The sequence below is a fragment of the Thunnus thynnus genome, chromosome 10 (genome assembly GCF_963924715.1).
Source record: "Thunnus thynnus chromosome 10, fThuThy2.1, whole genome shotgun sequence".
Classification (NCBI taxonomy): domain Eukaryota; kingdom Metazoa; phylum Chordata; class Actinopteri; order Scombriformes; family Scombridae; genus Thunnus; species Thunnus thynnus.
This window is the reverse complement of record NC_089526.1, coordinates 20815692-20839424: the sequence shown is the minus strand read 5'-3', so window position 1 is coordinate 20839424 and position 23733 is coordinate 20815692. Positions and strand designations below refer to the sequence as shown.

At 39.4% G+C, this 23733-nt stretch overlaps 3 protein-coding genes and 1 non-coding gene across 5 annotated transcripts; 1 reads left to right on the top strand and 3 right to left on the bottom strand.

Annotated features, from left to right (window-relative positions):
* Positions 1-103: 103 nt before the first annotated feature.
* Positions 104-8368, bottom strand: LOC137191716 (lipid scramblase CLPTM1L-like). The gene is made up of 17 exons (XM_067602036.1): positions 7750-8368; positions 7041-7132; positions 6385-6562; positions 6139-6266; positions 5107-5185; positions 4832-4949; positions 4509-4603; positions 3899-3983; positions 3715-3815; positions 3574-3633; positions 3412-3462; positions 3209-3291; positions 2874-2908; positions 2674-2729; positions 2511-2555; positions 2132-2265; positions 104-1901 (listed from the first exon to the last, which is right to left on the bottom strand). Exons 1-17 carry the CDS (start codon positions 7948-7950, stop codon positions 1835-1837), a joined length of 1608 nt encoding a protein of 535 aa, XP_067458137.1. The 5' UTR covers positions 7951-8368; the 3' UTR covers positions 104-1834.
* A 1556-nt stretch (positions 8369-9924) lies between these two features.
* On the top strand, positions 9925-23128 carry mrs2 (magnesium transporter MRS2). Of its 2 annotated transcripts, XM_067602038.1 has the most exons (13): positions 9925-10122; positions 10501-10875; positions 12409-12473; positions 12825-12861; positions 13360-13472; positions 17435-17596; positions 17730-17860; positions 18368-18484; positions 20589-20658; positions 20941-21023; positions 21391-21508; positions 22012-22125; positions 22633-23128. In XM_067602038.1, the coding sequence occupies exons 2-13, from the start codon at positions 10536-10538 to the stop codon at positions 22690-22692; spliced, it is 1410 nt and encodes a 469-aa protein (XP_067458139.1). In that variant the 5' UTR covers positions 9925-10122; positions 10501-10535; the 3' UTR covers positions 22693-23128. The 2 variants fall into 2 exon arrangements, with proteins under 2 accessions (XP_067458139.1, XP_067458138.1); XM_067602037.1 differs by having other exon boundaries at positions 9925-10875.
* Positions 13731-16305, bottom strand: LOC137191718 (integrin beta-1-like). Its single transcript, XM_067602039.1, has 6 exons — positions 16182-16305; positions 15836-16046; positions 15584-15713; positions 15120-15414; positions 14698-14976; positions 13731-14114 (listed from the first exon to the last, which is right to left on the bottom strand). Exons 2-6 carry the CDS (start codon positions 15944-15946, stop codon positions 13910-13912), a joined length of 1020 nt encoding a protein of 339 aa, XP_067458140.1. The 5' UTR covers positions 15947-16046; positions 16182-16305; the 3' UTR covers positions 13731-13909.
* On the bottom strand, positions 19737-19809 carry trnar-ucg (transfer RNA arginine (anticodon UCG)). The gene has a single exon. It is a non-coding gene; the product is annotated as a tRNA-Arg (tRNA).
* Positions 23129-23733: the final 605 nt, after the last annotated feature.

Sequence of the window (23733 nt, the reverse complement as noted above, 5' to 3'; positions counted from 1 at the left end):
GTCTGAGCTGATTTGTCTCCTGATCGCACGTGTCGACACACACACGCACATCAGTTCATACACGGTAGCTTATTTGTTTAAATTTAAATAAAGCTTAAAGGCAGTTTGTTTGTTTTTTTTATTTACATTCCATATTATCAAAAGTTAACAAGCAGGATGCATTGTTAAAAGAATGAAAAACAAAATAATCTCTAAAAATATTTGCAATTTCTCAATTATCATCCAGTTCAAGCAGTTCATTCAGCAAAAGAGAAGAAATTAGAGATCAGCGTAGCTTAAGCACAATAAACAGCGAGATATGTGAGATTTAGAGCTCTGCATTATGACGTCTGCAGGTAACATAGTTTTATCATAGTTTGTGATGCACTAGTGAGAATATTTTTGAAACACATGCCATCAGGATATTTGCTGCGAGCGGTTAATTAGTTTGGAGTGCTGTAGCCTCTTTTTATACTTGTTGGCAACTTGGATTCAGTCTTTTCTAAATAGATGTATAGTACATTAACAGCGGAAATACCCAGTATGTAATACATGATAGTGGATATTATGACAAAACGCAAATAAAACTTTATCTGATGACAGTTTAGATGTACAAGATTACTCTCTACCTTCACTGCATGAAGAGAAAAAAGTGCTTCATGCTGCTGGTCCGGTGTGACCGTGTGGCTTATCTGCAGGATCCACCTGCGATCGGTCCATCGTTATAAAACTTGTGTCACTGAGCCACACGATGTTCAAACCTCAGAGCATTATTTAAGATTGTAGTAAGGATCACAAGGTTTCCAAAAGCACCAGATATGTTGCGCTGAAGTTGGAGAAATTGTGTATAAAATACATGAATTAATTAAAGGTGAAGCCATGACATTAATTAAGATATTTCAGTCTGTATAAGCAATGTTTAGCTTCAGTGAAATGATGGAACAAGCACAAACAGAATAAACTCTTTACAGTATGTATAAATCTGTTCAAACAATATGTAAAAATTATTACATTATTTTGCAGGTTGTTAAATTACATTTTAAAGGGAGAATCAGTGTTTAAGAAGTTAGGACAGTCGAGTCAGTCATGACCTTAACCCATGACGTTTAAGTCTAGTAACAACACGGTTGAGCTGTATTTGGAGTTGAAGGTTCCGTCCCTCACGATTTCACCAGGAAACACTTTCAATAACACCTCTGCTAGTGCATATGGAGGAGAATAAAGCAAACACACATTACGACTGGTCATACGATGCTGTCAATATAATTCTGGAAAGGTATCCCAGTGTGAAATGTACAGCGACGTTCAACCACTGCAGCGGTAAAGGGTGACGCTCCATCAATGCCTCGCAGAAAGCAGCAGCACCGTGAGTGTACAGCGGTGAGGCGTCTGAAGCGGAGCAGCTCGTCTCGGATCAGTCTGTAGCTGCTGCGGCAACAACACGTGGCCGAGTGTCCCGTCTGAGTCTCCGTCTCACTCCTTCGAGGTTCATTTATTCCCTCGCTGTTTTCCGAAGATGAGTTTTTGTGTTCAGAAAGAAAAGGTCCGGAGTGCTCGGAAGTTCAAACAAGTGTGATGACGGTGCTCTTTGGTAGGGAACACAAAAGTTCAAAAAAGAAGAAGGGTCCGGGGCATTCTCCTGGCAAAAAAAATGTAAAAGCCTTTATTCAGATGGCTATTTCATGGTGGAATTCTTAAAAACACAGACAATACCTGTGCATGCTAAAATAGAGCCTTCTTCAGTGTGTCACCCATCTGAATAAAGGCTTTTAAACTTCTTGCCAGAAGAGTGCCTTGGACCTTTCTTCTTTTATGAGTTTTTGTGTGTTTGTGCATTCATTCAACCGCCTTCTTCTCACTGAGTCTTTACTTTCTTGCTGTGGGTCCCGGACTCTCGTCTTCTGGCCTTAGGGGCGTAACGCCTGGTGGAGGAATGAGATGAAAACAGGATTGTGCTGCTGTCATTTCAGGAAAAAAAATCACTCAGGTGGATGGTGAAAAGAAAGCAGCTGTCAGCAACAGCAAGGAAGAGTCAAAGGACAAGAGGTGCCACTAGCAAAATAGATGCATCAAGTCAAGCACGGAGGCACCGGAGTCCCTACAATACCAAAATGTTCTGCATGAGTGTGCGTTTGAAATATTGTAATCTTACCTTCGCTGGTAGAGGTAGAGGAAGAAGAGGAGCTCGTCTCTGAAGCAGGAGAGTTGATGAGATGACGAGAAGGATCCAGAGGAGGAGAAAAAGGAGGCGCAGGAGCACAGATCTGAGATCAGGGTGTTTACTCCCTGGTTGGAGAAAAGAGAGGTAGAGGATACAATAATGACACTCATCAACTCAAATAGTGTCACTATTAAATATAGATGATCATTCTCTGAATAATATCTAATAACTGTGCAAAAGTCCTGCAAACTCACAGTAAAACAAAGAGTGAGAGCATTTTATAAAATAAAGGTTTCAGAAGAGTTGGAGAATCAGAACGCTGCTCTTGGCTGCATGTTTGTGAATAAGGCAGAGAAATGACGGCACTCACTCTGTACATCAACACTGTCCCCTGCAGGTGGCTCACAGACTTCAACTGATTGAGAGAGAGAGAGACGGGTGGAGAAACACAGTATTTGGCAGACATGTTTATTTCCTTTCTCTCAGCGCTATAATCACATAATCTGGCAAGTAATACATTATTAAAGACCGACCTTGTGGTTGATGAAGAGCTGCGGGGCCATAGACAGGAAGCCAAAGGCATATACTCCTGAGAGAAGAGAGGAGGAGAGTTATAGTGCCAATATAGCACATTATTACATAGGAGTGAAAGCATCACCTTGATTAAAAGTGTTAAAGTAAGAAACTACCTTGTTAAATATGTACAAATGTCAGTGGATCCAAGTCAACTCACCAGTCACCAGGCTGTTGATCATCCAGGAGTAGTAACTGTTAACAAAGTATATCTGAACAATTAGAGGTGCATATTTCCTACCTGAGTTAAGTGTTTTATGTATATCTTATTCGTCAGTGTAGATTTTCTCCACTAGAGGAGAAAAGACATAAAAGTGTGAAGTTTAAAAAAGCTTAAAAATATTCAAGACAAATCCAGGTGGGATTTGAATCTGACTCCCTGAAACACTTCAGTACAGGTGGAGAATTTAGTGCTATCTGGATATAAACCAGTAAAGGTTAAGTCAAAATACACGTGACAAAGCAGAAAGCTGAACTGAGTGATGATGAGCTCACCTCTTTTGACGTAAGTAGGCCAGAGAGAAAATAGCTCCGCTCATACACAGAGGATAGACCAAGTAGGACAAGTATCTGGACGCCTTGAGAGGAAAAAAAAAAAAAACGCAGACAAAATATTAAAATAAAACAAAGCCTTGAGCAGAATTTAAAAATCAGAGCTGTTAGAGAGGTGGAGGATTCAGATAGAAACACACTCGCACCTGTGTGTCATATTCCACTGTCTTTCTTTCTTCTTCATCCAGCTTGTTTACCTGCACATAGTGACAGAAGAGATTGTCATAGATCTTTGAAAAAGCAACACACATTTCTGTCTAAACACATTTGTCTGAAGCTACATTGACCGTAAATAGGTAAATACTTACATGGAGCTTGGAGCTTTTCAACTGCACATGGATCTTAAACACTTTAAACAGCTTCCATACCTACAAGATGACAGATCGTGAGGTGAAACCAATCAATGACCCCAGCTTCATCTGTTGATTTCCGTTGTCATTGATAAATACCTCTACGCATGCTCCTAGACCGACAGGAAGCAGCACCAGAAGACTCGTCTCCTCGAGCAGATGGAGGAAAATCAGCAAAGTACTGAGACTCCGCCACAGAACTAGAAACGAAAGAACATGACGAACTTGTACATAATAAAAGAGGTTCAGTTTGTATCATTTGATGAATATGACAGTTTCTCACCTGACTTCCTGGACATTCCCACCATGCTCTTCTTTTTTCTCCATGAGCTGATGTCATTTTTCAGAGCCAGGAATTCACAGATGAGCTGCAGCAGACCGCAGACAACTCTGTTCAACTTTATTATACTAACCATGATTTGTAATACACCACCATTGTGCCTACATCTAGGGCTGATGTAGGATTATTTATCACTATTGATGAATCTGTCAATCAATTCTCTCAATTCTAGTGGTCAAAAATGGTGAAAGATGTCGATCCCTAAACCCAAGGTGACGTCCTCAAATGTCTTCTATTGTCCCGACCAACAGTCCACAAACCAAGAATATATAGTTTACTATCAAGACTAAATAAACCTGAAAATATTTACATTTGAGAAGCTGGAATCTGAGACATTTTCTTTTAAAAAACTACTCAAAACGATTATCAAAATAATCGGATTAACTTTCTATCGACTGAGTTTCTATCCTTGCAGCTCTACCCACATGACACACTGTATTACTTGGTGTTACACACTGGGATTCAAAAACTAATTCACAATACTTAGGATTATGTATCAGATGCTTTCTAATGTGTACTGTATGTTAAAATATGTGGTGTTGTATTGTCTTACTTGCAGAGCTGTGATGAGTGCAGTCAGCACTAACAGGTAAAGGTTGGAGCCGACCAGAGTTTCTTTAATCTCATCTATGTTTTCCTCTGTGAAGCCTAGATAGACAAAACAGAAGCATAATCTCCTGATTAACTGAAGGTTTATATCCAAATAAAGAAAAATGAAAAACAGTCAATCTCTTGTCCCCAAAACTACCACAAAACCTTTTAATACACCAAAATGTTGCAGACTGGAGACCGCATCCTGAACCCATTTAATGTTCTTTAAAATAATAATTCACCAAATCCTCATATCGCATGATATCTGTTATCTCATTAACTCACCAAACTGCCGCAGAGAATAAACCACATCCTGTAGATGGACCCAAAATCTGAATCTCCTTAAAGAGATTCCCTCATAGGACACAGTCAGAGGGAGCTGGATGGTGCTGCTGCTGATCTCCTATAAATAGATAGATAGATAGATAGATAGATAGATAGATAGATAGATAGATAGATAGATAGATAGATGGATAATTGTTATTTAATTCAAAATACAGCAGTATATGTACATGGTCGTACGAAATGTGTGTCAGCCTTTGAGTGTAGAAGCATTTTACCATGAGGTCTCTGACTCTGAAGCTGAGCTCGTTAACCAGCAGCAGAGGAAGGTACATCATCTGTCTGCCTTCCTGAGAGCTACAAGAAGACACAAGAAGGAAGTTTAATTTAAACAGACACGCCGGCTCGGGGCAGGTTCCTTATTTACAGACAGGAGGAGCTGCGAGGGCAGTAAACATTATCGACAAACACGCATGCATGTAAATGGCTTCCTCAGCTGTAACGCTAACAGTAGTTTTTTGAGAGATGTGACTGTGTTTTGTTTTGTTTTTTCCTTTTGATCCAGATTGGCTTTAGCATTGATAATCCTCCAATCCATTTCTACAGAGCAGTAATCATGGTGGTGTCCAACTTGGGGGTTGGGACACCTCAAGTGGGTCACAAGGTAAATCTCAGGGGTTGTAAGATAAGTAATAGCACAGGAAAACAGAAAAAAATCTATTTACGCAACATAAAATGTTTTATTTGTCTGACTTTTTTCTTGAGAATTGCTGCATTTTATCACCTCAGGCCTCTAAAAATGATATAAATAATTTAATCTGAGAGGGAAAAATTTCTCTTGTTGACATTTTTGACATGTGACGAATGGCTGCAAATAAATATTTCTTTGTTTCAAGGGTTCACAAGATGAAACAGTTGAGAGCCACATATATATATATACAGTGTATACTGTATATACAGGGCATACAGATAGAGTAGATGAAGATGAAGATGAAGATGAAGATGAAGATGAAGAAAAAGTTCCGAACAAAGTTTTCCTCAAGATTGGTGGCTGCGAAAGCTTTTTCTGTACATTATATAAATGTTTTTCATATTACAAAAGAAAATCAGCAACATATTTTATTTCCTATGTTCAAATAATAAATAAAATGTTTGAGTCTACTTGATTTTCTCACATGCAGCCAACAGAGTGTATTTTATTCCAAGCATTGCAGCACTAAATATCATGACAAGCAGCATTCATAAAGCAGAAGCCAGCAGAGCTGCGGCTGATCGATGCCTTTGACCTCCAAAAGCTTCGTGTGACTTACACCCTCATGTAGCGCCGCACATCACTGGGAAGTCCCGCCTTGTTAAAGGTGAAGTCCTCTGACATCATATTAATTGACAGGTGGGGTCTCCAGTGGGATACGGGATTCTCTGATCGGGCGCTTGACCTCTGATGGAGCCACAAATAACGAGGAGACAAAGTGGTTTTGATTATGCACACGTAAAAATGCACTGCAAAGGTAACACGCTGATTGAAATATGAAGCACTTTGACAGATATTGAGTTACCCTCTGCGTGTCTCTCTGCCCTTCTCTGTGTGTGGGAGTGATGTAGATGGTGAGCTGAGCTGCATAGTGGACCTCTCTGCTGTCCTCTAAAGGTGAAACACCGGCCTTGTGAACATACACGACTGCATACAGGGTGCCATTCGCTTGAGTCTCCTCTGGCAGAGACACGTTCACCCGCCTGTGGACAAAGACAGTGAAAGAGAAGAAGACAGGTTATAAGATAGAAAAAGCAGAGAGAGACAAGATGTTAAAACTTCCAGCCTTGAAAACAGAGACGGACACATAATCTTTTTAGCTCTTAATAAATATTCACTAATACTCACCAATATGTAGTCTGTGTTATAATAGAAGTTATAAAATATCTTTTGACTCTGTAGCTACAATACAGGAGATTTACAGTCCTGCTTTCAAACACTAGTCGAAGGTCTTTATCTTCTGTTTGCAGCCACTACAGTGACTGGAGAAACTTTTGATGTCCTATTTATTTCTATGACTTATTTCTATATTACAACAACCATGTCGCTACCACTATGTAAAAAAAGAATTTCATGCCATGAATGTGTTTCCTATACAGTGTTACTCTTGTAGTTGAAATGAGCAGGAACTGACTGATAAAAATGTGTAACACGGTTATAACATCAACATGTCAAACCCACCTCTCAAACGTAGAGTGTGGATCAAACGAGTCTATTTTTACAGCGAGGTTGAGCTGGCTGTTGTCTGGCACGAGGCAGGTGAAGACGCTCAGCTGGATAAAATAAAGCAGAAGAAGAGAAGAGATTGAAAGCAGTCTGCCCTATTTTTTTTTGAAAAAAAGCAACATGAGATGCAACTGCGGTAATGGAGAAATGACTTGTGTTCTGACTATGTTCCAAATATATTGTGTTATCTTGATGACTGAACTGACGACTCTCAAACTAAACTTACTGGGGCTGAACTTACTGAACATCAGTAATGATTTCTTTAAAGAGATCATTGTGATGATGCTGCAGTTTTGTACCAAATCTCAGATTGGAACAGTCTGGATTAATCAATCCTACAGCTAAACCACCACAATAATAAATCTGTGCGGGGATATTTTCTCCATCATGTAAATCACCAAAACATCCCAGGGGTTCAACGTAGACAAACATACTGTCTTTCTATTTTTACATTAAGTCGCACAGAGCTCATTTCATTTGATCTGAGTATGAACTGCATGTGCCCTGGATTTTAGGCTGAGCTAACATGATGAAAAAGCAGAGGCAGTGTGTTGAGTTATCCTCAGGCTCATGTTCAGGCCCATGCAGTTCAGTCTTGAACGGAAGTCTTGTCTATTTGCCTAAAGTAGTAGTATAGAAATAAGGAAGACAGGCCTGTGCTAACCTGCAGTCTGGGTCTTGCTGTCAGGTAGGAGCTGATGCAGTGCTCTCCTCTGCCTCCATCGCAGGGTTTGGTGTTGAGGAAGCCGTACAGCAGCCAGGCAGTGTGGAGCATGTAGACCACAAACACCCCGAGCAGCAGCTTAGCGATGGAGCTCCTCTTAGCGCTGCCGTCCGCCGGCTTGGAGCAGCACGATGGGAACATGGCAGCTTATATATCTACTGATGCTGGAGAATATCAACGACTAACAAACAATATAAAAATGGACGCGGTCTCGGTTGAAGATCGGGGCGGTTTGATGAGGTCGAGTACACAGCGTCGACACATAGGGTGCATCCCAGGTCTCTTAAACTGCATCCACGTTTTCCTCACTTGCGTTTTTTCCTTGCGTCTTAGTCCCTCCCACCGTGGATGCAGGAGAGACTCAAGCCCCCCTCTTCTCATTTCTCAATTTTGTACATCCTCGATTCCTTTCCTCACCTCCTCTCCTCGCGTCTTAGTCCCTCCCACCTAAGATGCGAGCGGAGGAGGCGAGGAAGAGACATGAGGAGAGAGGAGTCGAGGCAACAGGCATTTAATAAAATGAGACATCCTTGCAATCAAATATAACATGCGGCAGAGCTGCATCAACTGTCCATTGTTTTGTTACAGCCTACCGCTGTATTTTATGATCTCTGACAGATGAGAATAACAGTGTTCATGGCCACTTATATATTTACTTTTAATTCAAATCACAACGTGGTATAATATGACAAGAATGACCTTTATATTTTTTATTGTGTGAAGCACAAGTACAAATGGTTTGTATATTCCAGCTGTGTCTCACGCCCCTTTTATACGTCACAGGTGCCGTACAAAAGACTTCCGCAAAGGATACACCTGTGCATCCTCGCTCATAGCTCCTCCGGCAAGCCTCCTCTCTCCTCACTCCTCTCTCCTCCTGATGCATTTTATGAATTGAGACCTCCTTAAACATGACGCGCTGAGATCGAGTCCCAGGTCACGAGCAAGGAACCTTTAAAAGGAGGACGGAGGAGAGAGGAGACGAGGAGGCACAAAATAGAGAAAAGAGAGGAGCCCACCAGTCGTCACGCCTCCTCCCTGCCGCAGCATCCTTCCGGTAATCTGCATCCAGCGGAGAGATGCTGATGCTGACAACATCTACGCGCCCACACTGTGTTTTATCAATCCTGTGTCCTTTTTTGTGAATCTAATCTCGCATTATAACTGAAACCACGCACATATGGCCCACACATTGACTCATATGCCACAAAATATTGTTAAGCAGAAAAACAACATCCAGAGCTTGTCACTTGTCACTTGTTGGGTGTTTTTGTGTGGGTATGGTTTAGGCAGTAATTTAGACTCCTAATAAATATAACTAGGCTACTTTTAGGGCAAGAAAATCAAGAAAGGATTCACGTATTTCTTCATCAGAACCAGCCTGTTTTCCTGGCAGCGTGGTGATGGCTTTGAAACATCATTAAGACCTTCATATTGGGAAATAAAATGGCAATGTATCATTTCACAGTCTGTTATTCCCTAATAATTATGGAATTAATTGTAGAATTTGAAACCAATAGCTAATAATCCTGAAACTGATACTGGACTATAACAAAATATAAAGAACTGGCAAAAGGAGCATCAATAACAAACAGTAAAGGGCAACAAGAAAAAGAGAAATAAGTATGGTAGTAAAATATAATAAAGAAGTTAAATTTAAAGTAGTTAAAGGTTTAAAGTGGCCTATAATCAAATTAGAAATGAAAAAGAAATGTCAAGAAGGGTGGGAGAGAGGAAATGAAGGCTGATACTATTACAGCACTCTTCCTCTATTAAATGAAAGGAAGTAATAGAGATAGAAATGGGGAGAATATTTTATCAAGGATGAGGTTTGGTTGCCCCCGTCTAAACGATGCATTAAATTATATATATATATATATATACACACTTCAAAGGTTTAGAGAAATGTTGCAGATGGAGTTCAGGTGATGTAGAGTACAGGGCTATTTTCAGATTTTTTAGAAAATACAGGACTTAATAGGAGAATTTAATGCAATAATAAAATACCTGTTCTGGTCCTCACTCCCATCCAGAAGGCGGCGGTAATGCGCCTAAAAGCTGTTTTGCCGCCATTAAACATAAAAAAGGAAGAAGAACCTGAACCTGATGTCAACACATGCAGCCCGAGTGATTTACTTTTCTAGAGACGATCTTTGGCAGTCGTCACCGCGGTGCATGATGGGCAGTGCTCTTCATGCTCTGTCCTCCTCATGAATGCTACTTTTCTCCATCATGCTATAATAAGTAGTGTGTCGGACTAAAACAAACAACGCAGCTCTTTGCTGATTCAGGACAGCCTGTAGTTGCCGGCAGGTAACTGAATTGTTTTTCTTGTGTCTTCGTTTACTGTCACAGTTAACTTTAAATGGATAAACTATAATTAACCCTGATACTAGCAGCTAAGATAACTAGCATAACAAACAGAGCTGCATAACAGATAGTGAGATAGCAGTGGTCGACTGACGCTGGCATTATTGGCTATAATCAATATTTGCTCGTATTGTAACTGCTACCTCCGACTGTATTCCTGTTGTTCCTGTGGATCTGGACTGTCCCCTCTACAAACAACCCTGACAAACAACTGGAGGGTATTGAATCACCCTAAACGAGATGACTCAAGTATTTTAGACAGTCAACTTTCATTTCTTATGGAGGCTGACGCTTGCCTTCCTGTCCTGTGGTGAATATCAGCCCTTCAGAAGCTGAGTGACAACCTGTGTGAAAAGATGAAACTACACAGGGTGCTGCTGTCTGGATGCATGAACTGCTCAAGGATGTATCTGCCATTTAGTGGGAACTTTAGCTCTGTTGGTCCTTTCTCCTCAACTGTGGATGGGTATCGAACCCTTATCCTTTGCAGTGCTCGTACAGTGCTCTACCCTCTGAAGTACACTGTACCACTTGGACAGAGAAAGCTGGGACTGAACAGCAGGAGCTACAGTCATGTTGTTTCAAACTCACTACACTGCAGTCAAACACTGCCTGAGTCAAGATGTCAGCTCAGAAGATCTCAGTCTACTCCGACGAGGAAGAAGAACTTGCTGCAAGCAGGTGCAACGTTGCCCGGTAAGAATGAGAGATGGTTACTTACCAGGATCAGAAACAGGTTTACTGCCAACTAGGTTTGCACGTGCAAGGTGGTGCATAACAATCAAATATACACAATATGAAGTAATTATAAGCAATATCAAATAGACATCTACAATAAAAATATATAGAGCTGTTACAATGTTGTAATGTACAAAAGGAGGTGAACTGGTGGTTTGAAAAACACAATCCTGCTGCTTTTACATTTTACAGTTTTGACAGTCTTGTATCTTAATTAATCTGTTGATTATTTCTCTATTAAGTCGATTGGCTGTTTGGTCCATAAAATGTCAAAAAATGGTGAAAAATGTTTCCCAAATCCCAATATGACTTCCTCAAATATCTTGTTTTGTCCACAACCAAAAGACATTCAGTTTACTGTCATAGAAGACTAAAGAAACCAGCAAATATTCACATTTAAGAAGCTGGAATCAGAGAATTTGGACATTTTTTTCTTTAAAAAATGTATCAAAATGATTTATCGGTTATCAAAATATGTGCAGATTAATGTAATAGTTGGCAACTAATCGATTAATCGTCAAATTGTTGCAGCTCTAATCTTCATATTTCAATACCTGTCTACATCAGAGCCTGTCTGGTAAATCAGCAGGCCAGTATTATCTATTCATATCAGTTTATCACATGTATATTTGTATCAGCGTTTTTGTCTGTGGATAGATAACATGAAATCACAGAAATGAAATGAACAGAAATACCAATATGTTTGGAGGTATAATTTAGTAACAACTCCTTCATTACATAGTTTGTCCACCAGATAGCACTGAAAAGTTTATTCCTCACCTGTCTAACAACTGATATGTAATATTATTATAATATAATAACCAAACATGTGTCTTGATGTAATTTATGTATGTAAAGAGAGGCAAATCAATTATGTATAGTGATCATGCTTTATTGTCTTTCACATCAGTATTAGCCTTAAAAATTCAGTCTGGCTCCAGTCTACATATTATTCCAGTCAAGTTAAATAGGTGATAAATAGGTGATACGTGCCATGTAACCATGTGTTGCTTACTTCTTCATGTTATGCACATATAATGAAACTGTATGAAAGCTCAACCCTGATTGAAATATATTGAAATGCAAAGACGCTAAACAGAGTGATAAATTATCTAATTTTACATATTAGATATGTGTCTGGTATTTCACTGCTGGATTGTTTTTTATACATAAAATTTAATTTGCCATTTTTTGTAGCAACTCTAGTTCAGATGTTGATTTGCCCAAATACTTTTGGCACATTGAAATGGGGCAGTAAGTACACAAAGCACGGCAAAGATTCATGAAAATCCACAAAAAATGTTGCTAAATGCTAAAATGATGGATTGGAAAGTAACTGTGGTATGGTCCTGACAATTGTAATGCACAGTATATTCATATTTAAGAATGAACATTTTTGCAGTGTTTAAAACTGAACAATTTTCCATGTTCAGCCTTGCCTGTGAACAGAAATCCTTACCTGTGGCTAAACTTTGTCTTTTTTTTGAACAGTGTCCTTAATCCGTCACAGAATGACAGAAGCTCCTCTTTCCAGTGTGGTCCCAACGTTTGTTGTGGTAAGAGATGTTCTGAGGGCAGTTGGCCAAAAACATTTCATTAGCGACTGACCACTAGTTGATGCTTTATATTCAGGACCATCCTACTCCCAAGGCCTGGCTGGGCAGGGACAGAGATCTTTTTTTTTAGACAGACAATGTATCACAAAATCTGCTTTAAAATATTAGATCTAAGAAAGATGTATTTAATGAAAAGATTTCTGATTTCACAGCATTTACAAGTTATCAGCTGCATTTAACTCAAACACCTACCAGTGTACTGTCATACATTATATACATTTAAATACAGCAAAACTGTATTGAACAGTTGTGAACACCTGTGTGAAGTAATCTTGTAATATTATTTCACAGATGAAGTTTGACCAGGAGGGAAATGTGACATCATTTGGTAAGTGCTGTAAAATAAATCTTATCAATCTGTTGATAAGAACTGATAAGACCTATTGATAATCTGTCTTTTATTTGTTTGATTTGAGCTGTTAAGTTGTCTCTGTGTGTAGTAATGAGCAAAATCAGGATTGTCTTTGAGACTGATGATTGGTTATTTCTCTTGTCCTGTGATGTGACAACTCTCACCAGAGTGTAGGTATTACCTTCAGTATATTCCCCAAGCACATTTTTGAATCTTAGCCCTGCACAGTTGGACACACACTGTCACAGTGTTACTTGTAGCTGTTGACCTGTGATGTGACAATCCAAATGTGACAGTGTTAGCTGCCTCGCTCTGTTATGTTTGTTTTCCTGAAAGCAGTAGATATAACATCTGCTTTTGTTGTAATGTCTTGTCCTATATCAAGTCAAAAATATATGAAATAGAAACATATTCACTTTAGTGTATATTATAATCGTCTGCCTCTGCTCCTCTTATTTCTTTGTTCTCTTACAGAGAAGAGGAAAACAGAGCTTTGCCAGGAGTTAAGTCTTCAGGCCAGAGACCTTCGCTTTCAGCACAGTACCAGCCTCACCGCTCGAAACAACTGCATCATTATACGAATGGAGGTATGCTCCCTCTCTCTCATATAAGCATGCTAAGTGATTGATTTCTGCTCTCAACCAAATCTAAATCACCTTTGATCTAGCTGTTGATTAGGAATCATTCTGTGATCATAAGTTTAAGCCGATCAATGACAATTCTTTACTGTTGTATCTTAAATCAGAGACATTCATTCAGTGTTGGATTCAAGACTACAGTAGCCTGTAGAGACATAATGCTACCAAGAGGATGATGTAGAGCAGTAAAATAAAGAAAACTTGAAGCGCATGTAGCCTGAAGTTTAATAACAGTGTATCATCACAGTGTTTTCAAGGTTGTAATTTTTTTTACCTATTTCTGACAATAATTCAAATGAATAAGGCAGTTTAGGGATTCAGAATAAAAACATTTGAACTAAATGTTCAGGGAACTTAAAAATTCAAAGCAGAAATCCCCTGGTGGATCACTGCCATAGTGCAGGAGAACAATCCTTAGCCTGCACCACAGTCGACTGTCCTCCAGAGGGCGTTTGGGAGAAGGAGTAGTTCATGAAGCAGGAGTCCTCGCGGCTCATCATTTTACAGTGTACAGTTGTTTCTCCTGGTTCAGGCATATCATCTCTGGTCTCCACCATTGTCACGGTGAGGTGGCTGCACTCTGTCTCACACCTGATGACAAGAGGACAGATTCAAAATGACGTTTTGGTAATATCATTAAAGATAGAGGAGATGTTATTGCTGCCAAACTTGACAAACTGAGGCAATTTCCAAATCTAAAGTAGGTTTTTCCTTTTTTTCCTCTTCTATTCTGACAAATGGTCTGTGCTTTATTATTTCAGAATTCAAGGGATAGGTATTGGAAAAAAAAATAGCTTAAAACATTAGCATTGGTTCATGCTAAGTACAGTATGTGTCTTTTGACAAATAAACATTAAGTAAATAGATAAATTCTACTTAATAAAACTAAATAGATTCTACAATTCAATGTGTTTCTGTATTTTTAATTTCTTGTAGTGCTAATATTCTACACATTAACATTATATATATTATAGTACGATACATTTATAGTGGGTTTTGCAAGAAAGTACATGTATGTAATGTAAAGAGTTGGGAGGTAAATGATGTCCGTGAGCATGTCGTCAAAAGAACTTCAGAATGAATCATTTCACTTATTTTATCTGCAGATCGCATCAGTCTCTAGTGTTATTTCCTATGATCACAGCACTCTGTATTAAAAGCAACCAGTTCTTACCTGTTCTTCTTCGCTCCTGTCCCAAACGCCAGACACTCCACGCACTCTGCGTGCAGATGACATACACCCACACAAGAGGGGCAGAACTCGCAGGTGGGGCCTGTGTATGGCGGTTCACACCGACATTTTCCGCACTGACACATCCCTCTCCCGTTACACAGCTGCTGGTTTGTTGCCATACAGGAAGCAGTTTCCATGGAGCAGCTGCAGTCATCATGTGTCCAGTCGTCATCACAAATGCACTGTCCACACTCACAGCTCCCGTGGCCTCCACATATTCTGTTAGATAAAAATTGTAATCGTTTTAATATAAATCCATCTCTGTAATTGAGTATAATTAAAAGTAACAAGATGTAGATATTGAAGACTTTGTAATGGAGATAGAGCTCCGAGTGATGCTTACTAATCTTCACATATTATACCTGTTGTTGTGGTACGGACAGTCAAAGTTGCTGCACTCGCAGTATTGTCCGCTGTATCTTTCTTTCGGGTTTACCCGCTTGTCACATTCACAGAAGTCCTCCACGCACTTCCCTTTACCGCTGCATACCGGGGCGTTCGGGCCTGAGCGACAGCGGTCATCATCTGGTGAAGAAAAAGAATCAAGTTCCCCCCGGCAGTGTTGTGTAGTGTAATCACACTGGCCACACACCAGAGTCCCACGGCCAAAGCAGGCAGGGCTGTTTTCCTCACAGTTTCTCATGCAGTCACACTGACCTGAGGAAAATAAGTTTAAAAAGAACATCTCAATGTTTGATACATATTTTGAGTGAGGCATTTGTGACACTATAAAGGAACATCAAACATTTCCAAATTTTGGGGCTACTGTAATACTAATATGTTTGACTGTATGTTCACTCTAGCCAAGTTGTGCAGTCGTACTCACACTCCAAAAATATCTCTAACTTCACACTTTGTGAAAAGCCTTTGGGTGTGATGTGGACAGACCAGGGCCCAGTCCTGTTCTGGTTTGAGTCATCACTCTCACTGGGACACTGGGCAGCCTCCACCTTCACCTTGAGCAACAAGGATTTATTATTATGAATATTATCTGTAGTTTATAAGTACAAATGACAAGAAATAATCTACTCTCCATATGAGGAAATTGTTCCTAATGTTTCTTTCAGTCTTTTCTGACCTGTATGACAAGGGGGTTTCCTTTCATGATGCTGCCAAATGTGATATTGAGTCCTGCGGGCACAGGGCTGGTGTCCATGGTCATGTCTGTGATTGGCTGGTCTGTAGGCATAGTGATAGTTAGAGGGAAAGACTGGCTCACACCTGGCCTCAAACGGAGGGACAACTCCTGGGGCTGGAGGAGCAGAGCCTGGGCGTCTGCTTGCTCGGTGCTGCAGATGTTCAATAATGATTGGAAAGAAAAAGAATATCTTAGAGGTGACTGTAGTCTTGTACAATTTCAAGCAAATCCCAGTAAAGGTTTGAGAAGAAGAAGAAAAGAGATATCTTTAAACTAGGACACTTACCTGCTGTCATTCCTGACAACTTGCACCCTGCCCTGAGGGTTGTATATGTGACTTTTAGGACAGCCTGCTCTCTGCAGCCCTCTCAAAGTATGACAGGGAGTGTTAGTATGAGGGGCAGTGCACCAAGCGCACTCCGGGCCAGACTGGATGCACTCATTGCAGTTGGAGGCAGATGTGAGACATGTTTGTTTTTTAGCCCAGCTGGGAAACAATAGAGCCAGCAGCAGGCAGAGACAGAGCAGCTTCACAGCCATCCTGCAGTTACAGTAAAGCATTAACAATTAGCAACTTAGTCAATTATCAGTTTTAATTTTTAAAAAAAAATACAGTTCAATATGATAAACAGGCACAATGACAACATTCTGATATATCTAACATACAACATATCACACTTTATTAGGGATAGACTGATTAAATCCTGGACTTATTTACACCATTTTTCCAATATAGAGACATAGAGAAATATTAGAAAAAAGAACTAGAAAGCTAGAAATTATACTATAAAATATACTAATATCTATTTTCTGAAGTATAAAAGCTATGAGAGTTATGTTTCTGTCTGAAATTGGGGGGGGGACGACAACCATTAACCGTTACTATTCCTGTTAAAGTACTTGTGTAGTTTGACAGCTTCATGTCTCTCTGGTTCTGCCATAAATAATATGCCAAATAAACTAAAACAGGTCAAACACAAATACAGTACAGCGCTGCTACATTACCTGAGGTACTGAAAGCTTCCTGTGTTGTAGCTGCTGCTTGAGGCAATCTACCTCTATAGACTGTGACATGCCGACAAGCTCCTGATTGGTGCAGCTATTTTGAATATTGAACTCTTGGTTTAGAAAATAAATATAGCAGTGTACTTCTAGCGAAACAGCTTTCTCTATTTCGCAACCAGACTTTTTCATTGATGAGGTCTGTCACCTCAAATATTTACAGATCAGAGTCAACTGTTGTGCCTGCAGTCTTTCAAAAGTAACCGGACATGCACAGCCACACTGACACGTTCACATTAACACATGCGATGTCAGGCAAATGAACCTATTTATAAAAGCAATGCATCAACTGCTAAAGAAATTAAGGTAATTTCATACTTTGAGTCACTTTTACACAGGTTCTCCACCCTCCATCACACATGCAGTTTTTGACAAATCGCCTGAAAACTTGAATGAAGATGTATATAAATCTGACTACATGTTTCAGTGTTTTGTAAAGCAGCTTCTCTCCCCACTCATCCCTCCATCTCTGCGCAGTCTTTGAAAGCCATTGTGACCACCCAGTGCCTTTTGGTGTTGGATTTCCGTGGTCTGGGATTAGAGCGTTGGTTGGTCCTGGAGCTTCCCCCACAGCTGACATCGCAGACACACTCGCTGCCCTTTGAGTTTAGAGCACTGGAGGCCATACTGCAGCACAAGGTGAAACAGATTAGAAAAAACACTGTGTATATGTTTATTTAAGCATGTTCATGTTCTAACCCACGTAAAACCAGCCTGTAAGATGGGATCAAGACATGGTAAAGCATCTGTTTACGTATATGTGTGTCAATAGGTAAACACTCTACAAGCCAAGCTGAATGAAGTTGAACCAGTAATATTGGACATATTGGAATCTCTAGTGGATCCTAAAATCCTTTCTGCTGATAGAAGTAAACTACATATACTGCTGCAGAACAGCAAGAGGTAACACACACAACCATATTATACAATGACATATAGTGGGAATGAGTTTGTTAGAAAAGCTTTTATGAATGAGGGTAGTTGGCATCAGGACTGTTATCCACTTGTAAATTATGTATTTGAGCAACTGGGTCAATATCTCTGAGACTCGACTGGTTTTCATTGTATCATTCATTAAAAATAATTTCTCATCTTTGATAATTAATATTATAATATGACAGTAATCATATGTGGCATACCTCAAAGCTCAATTCACTGATTGTTACTGTTTTCATGTATGTTTTCTCCTCAACCATAACATTTGTCAGGATAACATCTCCATGGTTATCTTTTTCCATCAACTTAGCTGTTCTTCAACATGGTTTGTCATCCTCGGATCTAATAACTATGAAGTTAAATTTAATTAATTAATTTTCCACACACTGTTACACCTCTGGACATTTACATGTTCAAACATTTTGTTTTGTCTGTCCCTCTTAGTCTTCCTCTTGTCTCTTGTCCCTCTGACAGTTTATCAGAGTTGGAGACGGACATTAAAGTTTTTAAGGATTCCTTGCTGAAGATTTTGGATGAGGACGAGATCATTGAAGAACTCTGTCTTACCAAGTGGACAGACCCAAGAGTTTTGTATGTTACACATGCACTCACATATACATACATGAATGCCAAAAGCAGTTCTCTCGAATGCTCATTTAAAGTCCCAGTCAGTGGTTACAGTATAATATATGATCCCCAAGGTGTCGAAGTCCGTGTCCCCTTTAAATAGTGTCTCCTTTTCCTTTGTTGTGGTTTTCTGTTCTTTTGTCTCCATTGGTTGGGGGAAGGGTTAGGCATTGCAGAGATAAGTGGTAGAGGTTTCCATTCAAATTTAAATCAAATCTCAGAAACGACTGGTTGGGGTTAGGATACAGGGATACAACTGGATTCAGGTTAACCTAACTCTTGTTTTGTTGAGATTGACTTTGATTCCTCCTAATTGTTTGGGGTCCCACAGATCCTGCAAATAGAAAGGAAAAAGAAAAGTATGGAAGTGGTAACCCTTCTTTTAGGTAAATAGGTAAATGACCATAGAGCATTGTGTATATACCAAATAAAAAATATTTATGTTTCATTTGTTATATAGGCTATGCAATGTAATCCACCTCCCGTTCTCTCCTGTTTCCCCCGTTCCCCTAACCCGTTTTCAGTTTTTCGCTTGTCCGTCTAAAAAAATATTTCAGAAGTTAAAAGTCGCTGGATAATTTCCTGTCTTGTCAAGTTGATAACTGCAGTTTTTAGTTTTGCTGCTCTACTCGAAACAGTATGAACCTGGACTTTTCGATGTGTCGAAAGCGGAACATTAATTAATATTAGATCCTGACCGATCCTGTCGGCGTGTCGGAGATATAAATAATCAATGAAGTTACGCTACTGTGCCTCCTGCGTAAATGCGCACAGTGTCTCTCAATGGAGAGACGCAGATGTAGGGAGATCGCTGCATATAATTCTATATTTCTTATATATGTTTTTTTTTTCCGACGCGGCGCTAGAGCAAATCAATAGGACGTGCATTTTATTTTCGTTTGGGGGCACACAATGTATCGTATATTTTTTTTATTCTATTATCAAACAAGTTGAACACAGCCGGTTAAAACGAACGAATCTGGTCTTTGCAAACGGAAATGTTATACGCGTTTATCTGCAAATAGAGCGGGGCAGTGATATCCGATCTTAGGGGCTCACTCAACACGCATATGGAGATGCATGTTAATACCAGATGTAAACACACGTACTTAGAACTGTCCACTTGTGATCGGATTACCCAAGACGCAAGTTAATGCCAAGTGTAAACAGGGTCTCAGACAAACTTTCGACACAATAGAAGAAATGTGTTAAAGTGCGACCACGAAGGGACTCGAACCCTCAATCTTCTGATCCGAAGTCAGACGCCTTATCCATTAGGCCACGCGGTCAGATGATGACGAGGAGAGAGTTGATGACTGGGCTGTTTCCGGAATTGAGTGAGAACAATTATACCAGCAGATCTGTTGTGAAGCTGTAGTAGTAAGTGGTCCAGATCTGTCATACTACATGAACAGATTATGTACCTTTCTTCAACAGGGACAAAAAAAAGTTGTGTTAAGAGTTATGATGCCTTATTCTGTGTGAATTGGGAAGTTTCTATATGTTATCGAAATCAACTAAAAATAAAACTAAAAGGGACATATTATGCACATTTCCAGGTCTACATTTTTAATACATGGTGCTACTGGAATGTCTTTGCATTATTTACAGTTCAAAAACCTCCATATATATCTTATACTGGTTCTTTATGCAGCCCCTCAGTTCAGCCTCTGTCTGCAACAGGCCATTTTAGCTCCTGTCTCTTTAAGGCCCCCCTCACAATGGGCCCACTCTGTTCTGATTGGTTATCTTCTGGAAGCTACGTCACGGCAGACTTCCCACCACTCAGGAGGCCACATAAACAAACAATGAAACAAACTATAGTAGTAGGATTTCACTACTTTTTCTCATTCTTTACTCGAAATGTCCACTTCTCAAATACATCCATACATATTCGAGCTGAAATCCAATCCGCAAAGTGAGAGTGGGCAACGCATATAACACATGGAAAAACCATGCAGGGATCCGCAACGATCTGATGTCAACTCGTAGGCAAAATAGAAAAAACGTTGCAAACGAAGCATTCATATTTTTATGTGCATGTAAATATGTCTGTCCGTCTTTCTAGTGAGGAGAGCAGTTTGGGTATTGACCACGCTGAAGAGATGGAACTGTTATTGGAGAATTGCTATATGCAGGTAATGCTACTTTTCTAAAAATCCCAGAGATCAGCTTTAAAGGTGCAGTATGTAGGATTTAGTGGCATCTAGTGGTGAGGTTGCAGATTGCAACCAACTGAATAGTCTGGTACTTACTTGCACATGTATTGTGCTGTTGGAACTGTCAACTTGCCCCTCTAGTTTTGTTTGTTTAGTATCAAAATCACTGAAACACAATGTTGAAAGTCTTCTACATATAATGCACAGTCAGTGAGCTGTTGACTGTGTTCTGAGTGTTCATACTGCGACTGCTTCATACAGGCTGAGGAGCTGGGGAACAAGGCCAGAGAGCTGAAAGGACTGATAGACGACTCTGAGAGTGTCATCTTTATCAATCTGGACAGGTACACGCACACAAACACATTATTTGGATACGGACAAATTCACAACAACATGATTATTCAGCCAAAGAAGAGCTGTCATTTCAAATTGAACATTCAGTTATATTAAATTAACACAGTTGCATTGGTTGTAGAACATTTGGACAGTTCAAAATTTCTATTCATAAAAATTGCCATCTTTTGTATGTTTTCTGACCATTTATCGGATTTAGTTTAAAACTGCTTTGATAATATTGGAACCTACAATGTTTGTATTTGTTGTAAAAAAAAAAATATATTTAAAACATGTCTTACTCACTCTGAATCTGCAAAAGATTTAGAGAAGATGGTTAAGCTGTTGAAATTAAATGACTTGTCTGTTTTATTGTAGCCATCGTAACGTGATGATGCGCCTGAGTCTGCAGCTGACGATGGGAACCTTCTCCCTCTCCTTATTTGGTCTGATAGGGGTGGCCTTTGGAATGAATTTGGAGTCGTCCTTTGAAGAGGTTAGACAGCTGCCCTTCCTGCTGAAGAATGATATCACATCTTGAGTTTTATAGTTTACAACTTTGCAGATACAAGGTTTTTCTTGCTTGTCTTAATATTATGTTAGTGTAAGTCTTTGTGTTTTGGACCGTTAGTCTGATAAAATGTACAACCTGTGGAATCAGGCATTGATCATTATTTTTTCGATTTTACATAAAAGAGTAATAGATTTCAAATAAAATTGTTGGTAGATAAGGTGAATTTCAAAGTTGTTACTTTTAACTTAGTTTACATGGGTTTAGCCATTACAGTTTGTTTGTGGATGTGCAGACTTGTTTGCACACATCTTGATTTTTTTAGACTTTCCTTGTATCTGCAGCGTTGTCTCTGAGTCTGTATGTTTTTCCCATGTTTGGTTGTCTAATGTGTATCTATTTATTTTGAGCACATAAGTGCATACTGTACTTTTGTATGTTTTTACCCACATTTGTTAATGTGTTTTCCTGTTTGTGTTTTTTACCAGGACGCTCGTATTTTCTGGCTGATAACAGGCTTCATGTTCTTGGGCAGCGGGCTGATATGGAGACGACTGCTGTCATTTCTTGGGCGACATCTAGAGCCTTCAGTGCCCCCACTAGTAATGCACACACGCAAACACACACACACACACACACACACACACAAATACACACTGACCTCTCACCATTTTTTGTTTTTCATTAGATGCTTTATATAATAGTGTATTCCTGTACAGTTCCATGTGTAGAATATGTCGCTATGGCACGTCATATGATGCATAAAAGTCTTCAATCTCGGAGTGCCTTAGTAGTCGAATGTTTACAGCACACGCCACATAATGTCTGCAATGTCCCTACTTCAATTCCAGTTGGGGACCTGCATTGCATGTCATGACGCTTTCTCTTCCCTTGTTTCTTATCCATTTATCTACCATCAATTGTCCAATAAAGGCAAAAAATGCCCCAAAACATATATTTAAAATATATTACAATTTTCAATCTCTACATGTGCATCTCACCCCAAATTGCTGATGTAAATTGCTAAACTTAATTATGTTTGCTAATACCAGTGGAATGAATTGTTAAAAATCAGTTCTTAAGTGTCATTTCTCCTGTTTGTGATACAGATCCCTCCAGTTTGGAAGAGAAGTCTGAAAGCATCAGACGCCAAGTCTGGACTCAGATGATGTTGTACCTCTACTCTGTAAAATGCCACAGACCTCCTACAGATTCTGCAGCTTTAAAGATGATTGTTTTACCAACCTGGACCTCCTGAATTCTCTATGAAGGCTGCATTTAAATGTCTGAAGACCACTGTGCAATGTGTTTTTCTGGGTGTCCTGTTACATTTTACGTTGGGATCATATCGGATGTTTGATTGATGTCCTTGTGTATATAGTGTGGATTAAACATGTGGGCACAGAGTATTACTCTGTCATCACTGGCTTTAGAGCAGTAAGTTTATGCAAGTTGCAGCATTGGAACTGTAAACAGATAACCAAACTAATGTGATAATAACCTTACATGCAGTTGTGCATTCCCTCATTGCATTGTTGAAAAAAAGTGTCAGAAAAGCATAAAATATAATTATTTAAATAAATGTAAACTTTATGAATGTGTAAAGTCTGTTATGATTTATCTCGATACATTGATTACAACATTGTGACATCATGTGACAGTGAGGACTTTTCCAAATTCCTGAAACATCAACTGCTCTGAAATAGGAAGAAGGATTTATCAGATGATAATCTAGTATTTGATGTGAGCGTCAGACCCCAACTCAGGAGGTTACAGTTGATACAAAGGTCTACCACTCCAGAAAGTCTTATAGACAAATGTGTTGGATATCCAACTGTGAATGATTTTTTAAAAATTCTGCATACACACTGTCATCCACTTGAACACAGTAAAATTAATTTTCAATCCTGTTTGTATTTTGGATGTTAAAAGCCAAACATCAGTGAAAACCAGATACTTGAACCTATAACAACCTTTAGCAACAACACATCTGAGATGATTTCAATTTACTCAAAGTTACTGATTGTTTAGAACCAAGCAAAAAAGTAAAAGTATGATCAGAGTATCACAGTACCTTGAATTTACAGTTTGATATCACTTTATCATACAACTGAACTTGATCCACAACACACTGCCTTACAGTACTGTGTATCTTTTCTGACACACTTGGCCAAATTCTTCATCTCTGTGTGTTTTATTGAGGGCCTATA

Coding starts and splice junctions, on each gene's coding strand:
- LOC137191716 (XM_067602036.1), bottom strand. CDS start 7,950: ATGTTCCCATCGTGCTGCTCCAAGCCGGCGGACGGCAGCGCTAAGAGG. Junction 6,267..6,384: donor GGCAGAGAGACACGCAGAGG/GTAACTCAATAT, acceptor TGGCTCCATCAG/AGGTCAAGCGCCCGATCAGA. Junction 3,984..4,508: donor CACTCATCACAGCTCTGCAA/GTAAGACAATAC, acceptor GGTCTGCTGCAG/CTCATCTGTGAATTCCTGGC.
- mrs2 (XM_067602038.1), top strand. CDS start 10,536: ATGAAACTACACAGGGTGCTGCTGTCTGGATGCATGAACTGCTCAAGG. Junction 20,659..20,940: donor TGGAGAATTGCTATATGCAG/GTAATGCTACTT, acceptor TGCTTCATACAG/GCTGAGGAGCTGGGGAACAA. Junction 21,509..22,011: donor TGGAGTCGTCCTTTGAAGAG/GTTAGACAGCTG, acceptor GTTTTTTACCAG/GACGCTCGTATTTTCTGGCT.
- LOC137191718 (XM_067602039.1), bottom strand. CDS start 15,946: ATGCCTACAGACCAGCCAATCACAGACATGACCATGGACACCAGCCCT. Junction 15,714..15,835: donor GAAACCCCCTTGTCATACAG/GTCAGAAAAGAC, acceptor TTGTTGCTCAAG/GTGAAGGTGGAGGCTGCCCA. Junction 15,415..15,583: donor GTTAGAGATATTTTTGGAGT/GTGAGTACGACT, acceptor TATTTTCCTCAG/GTCAGTGTGACTGCATGAGA.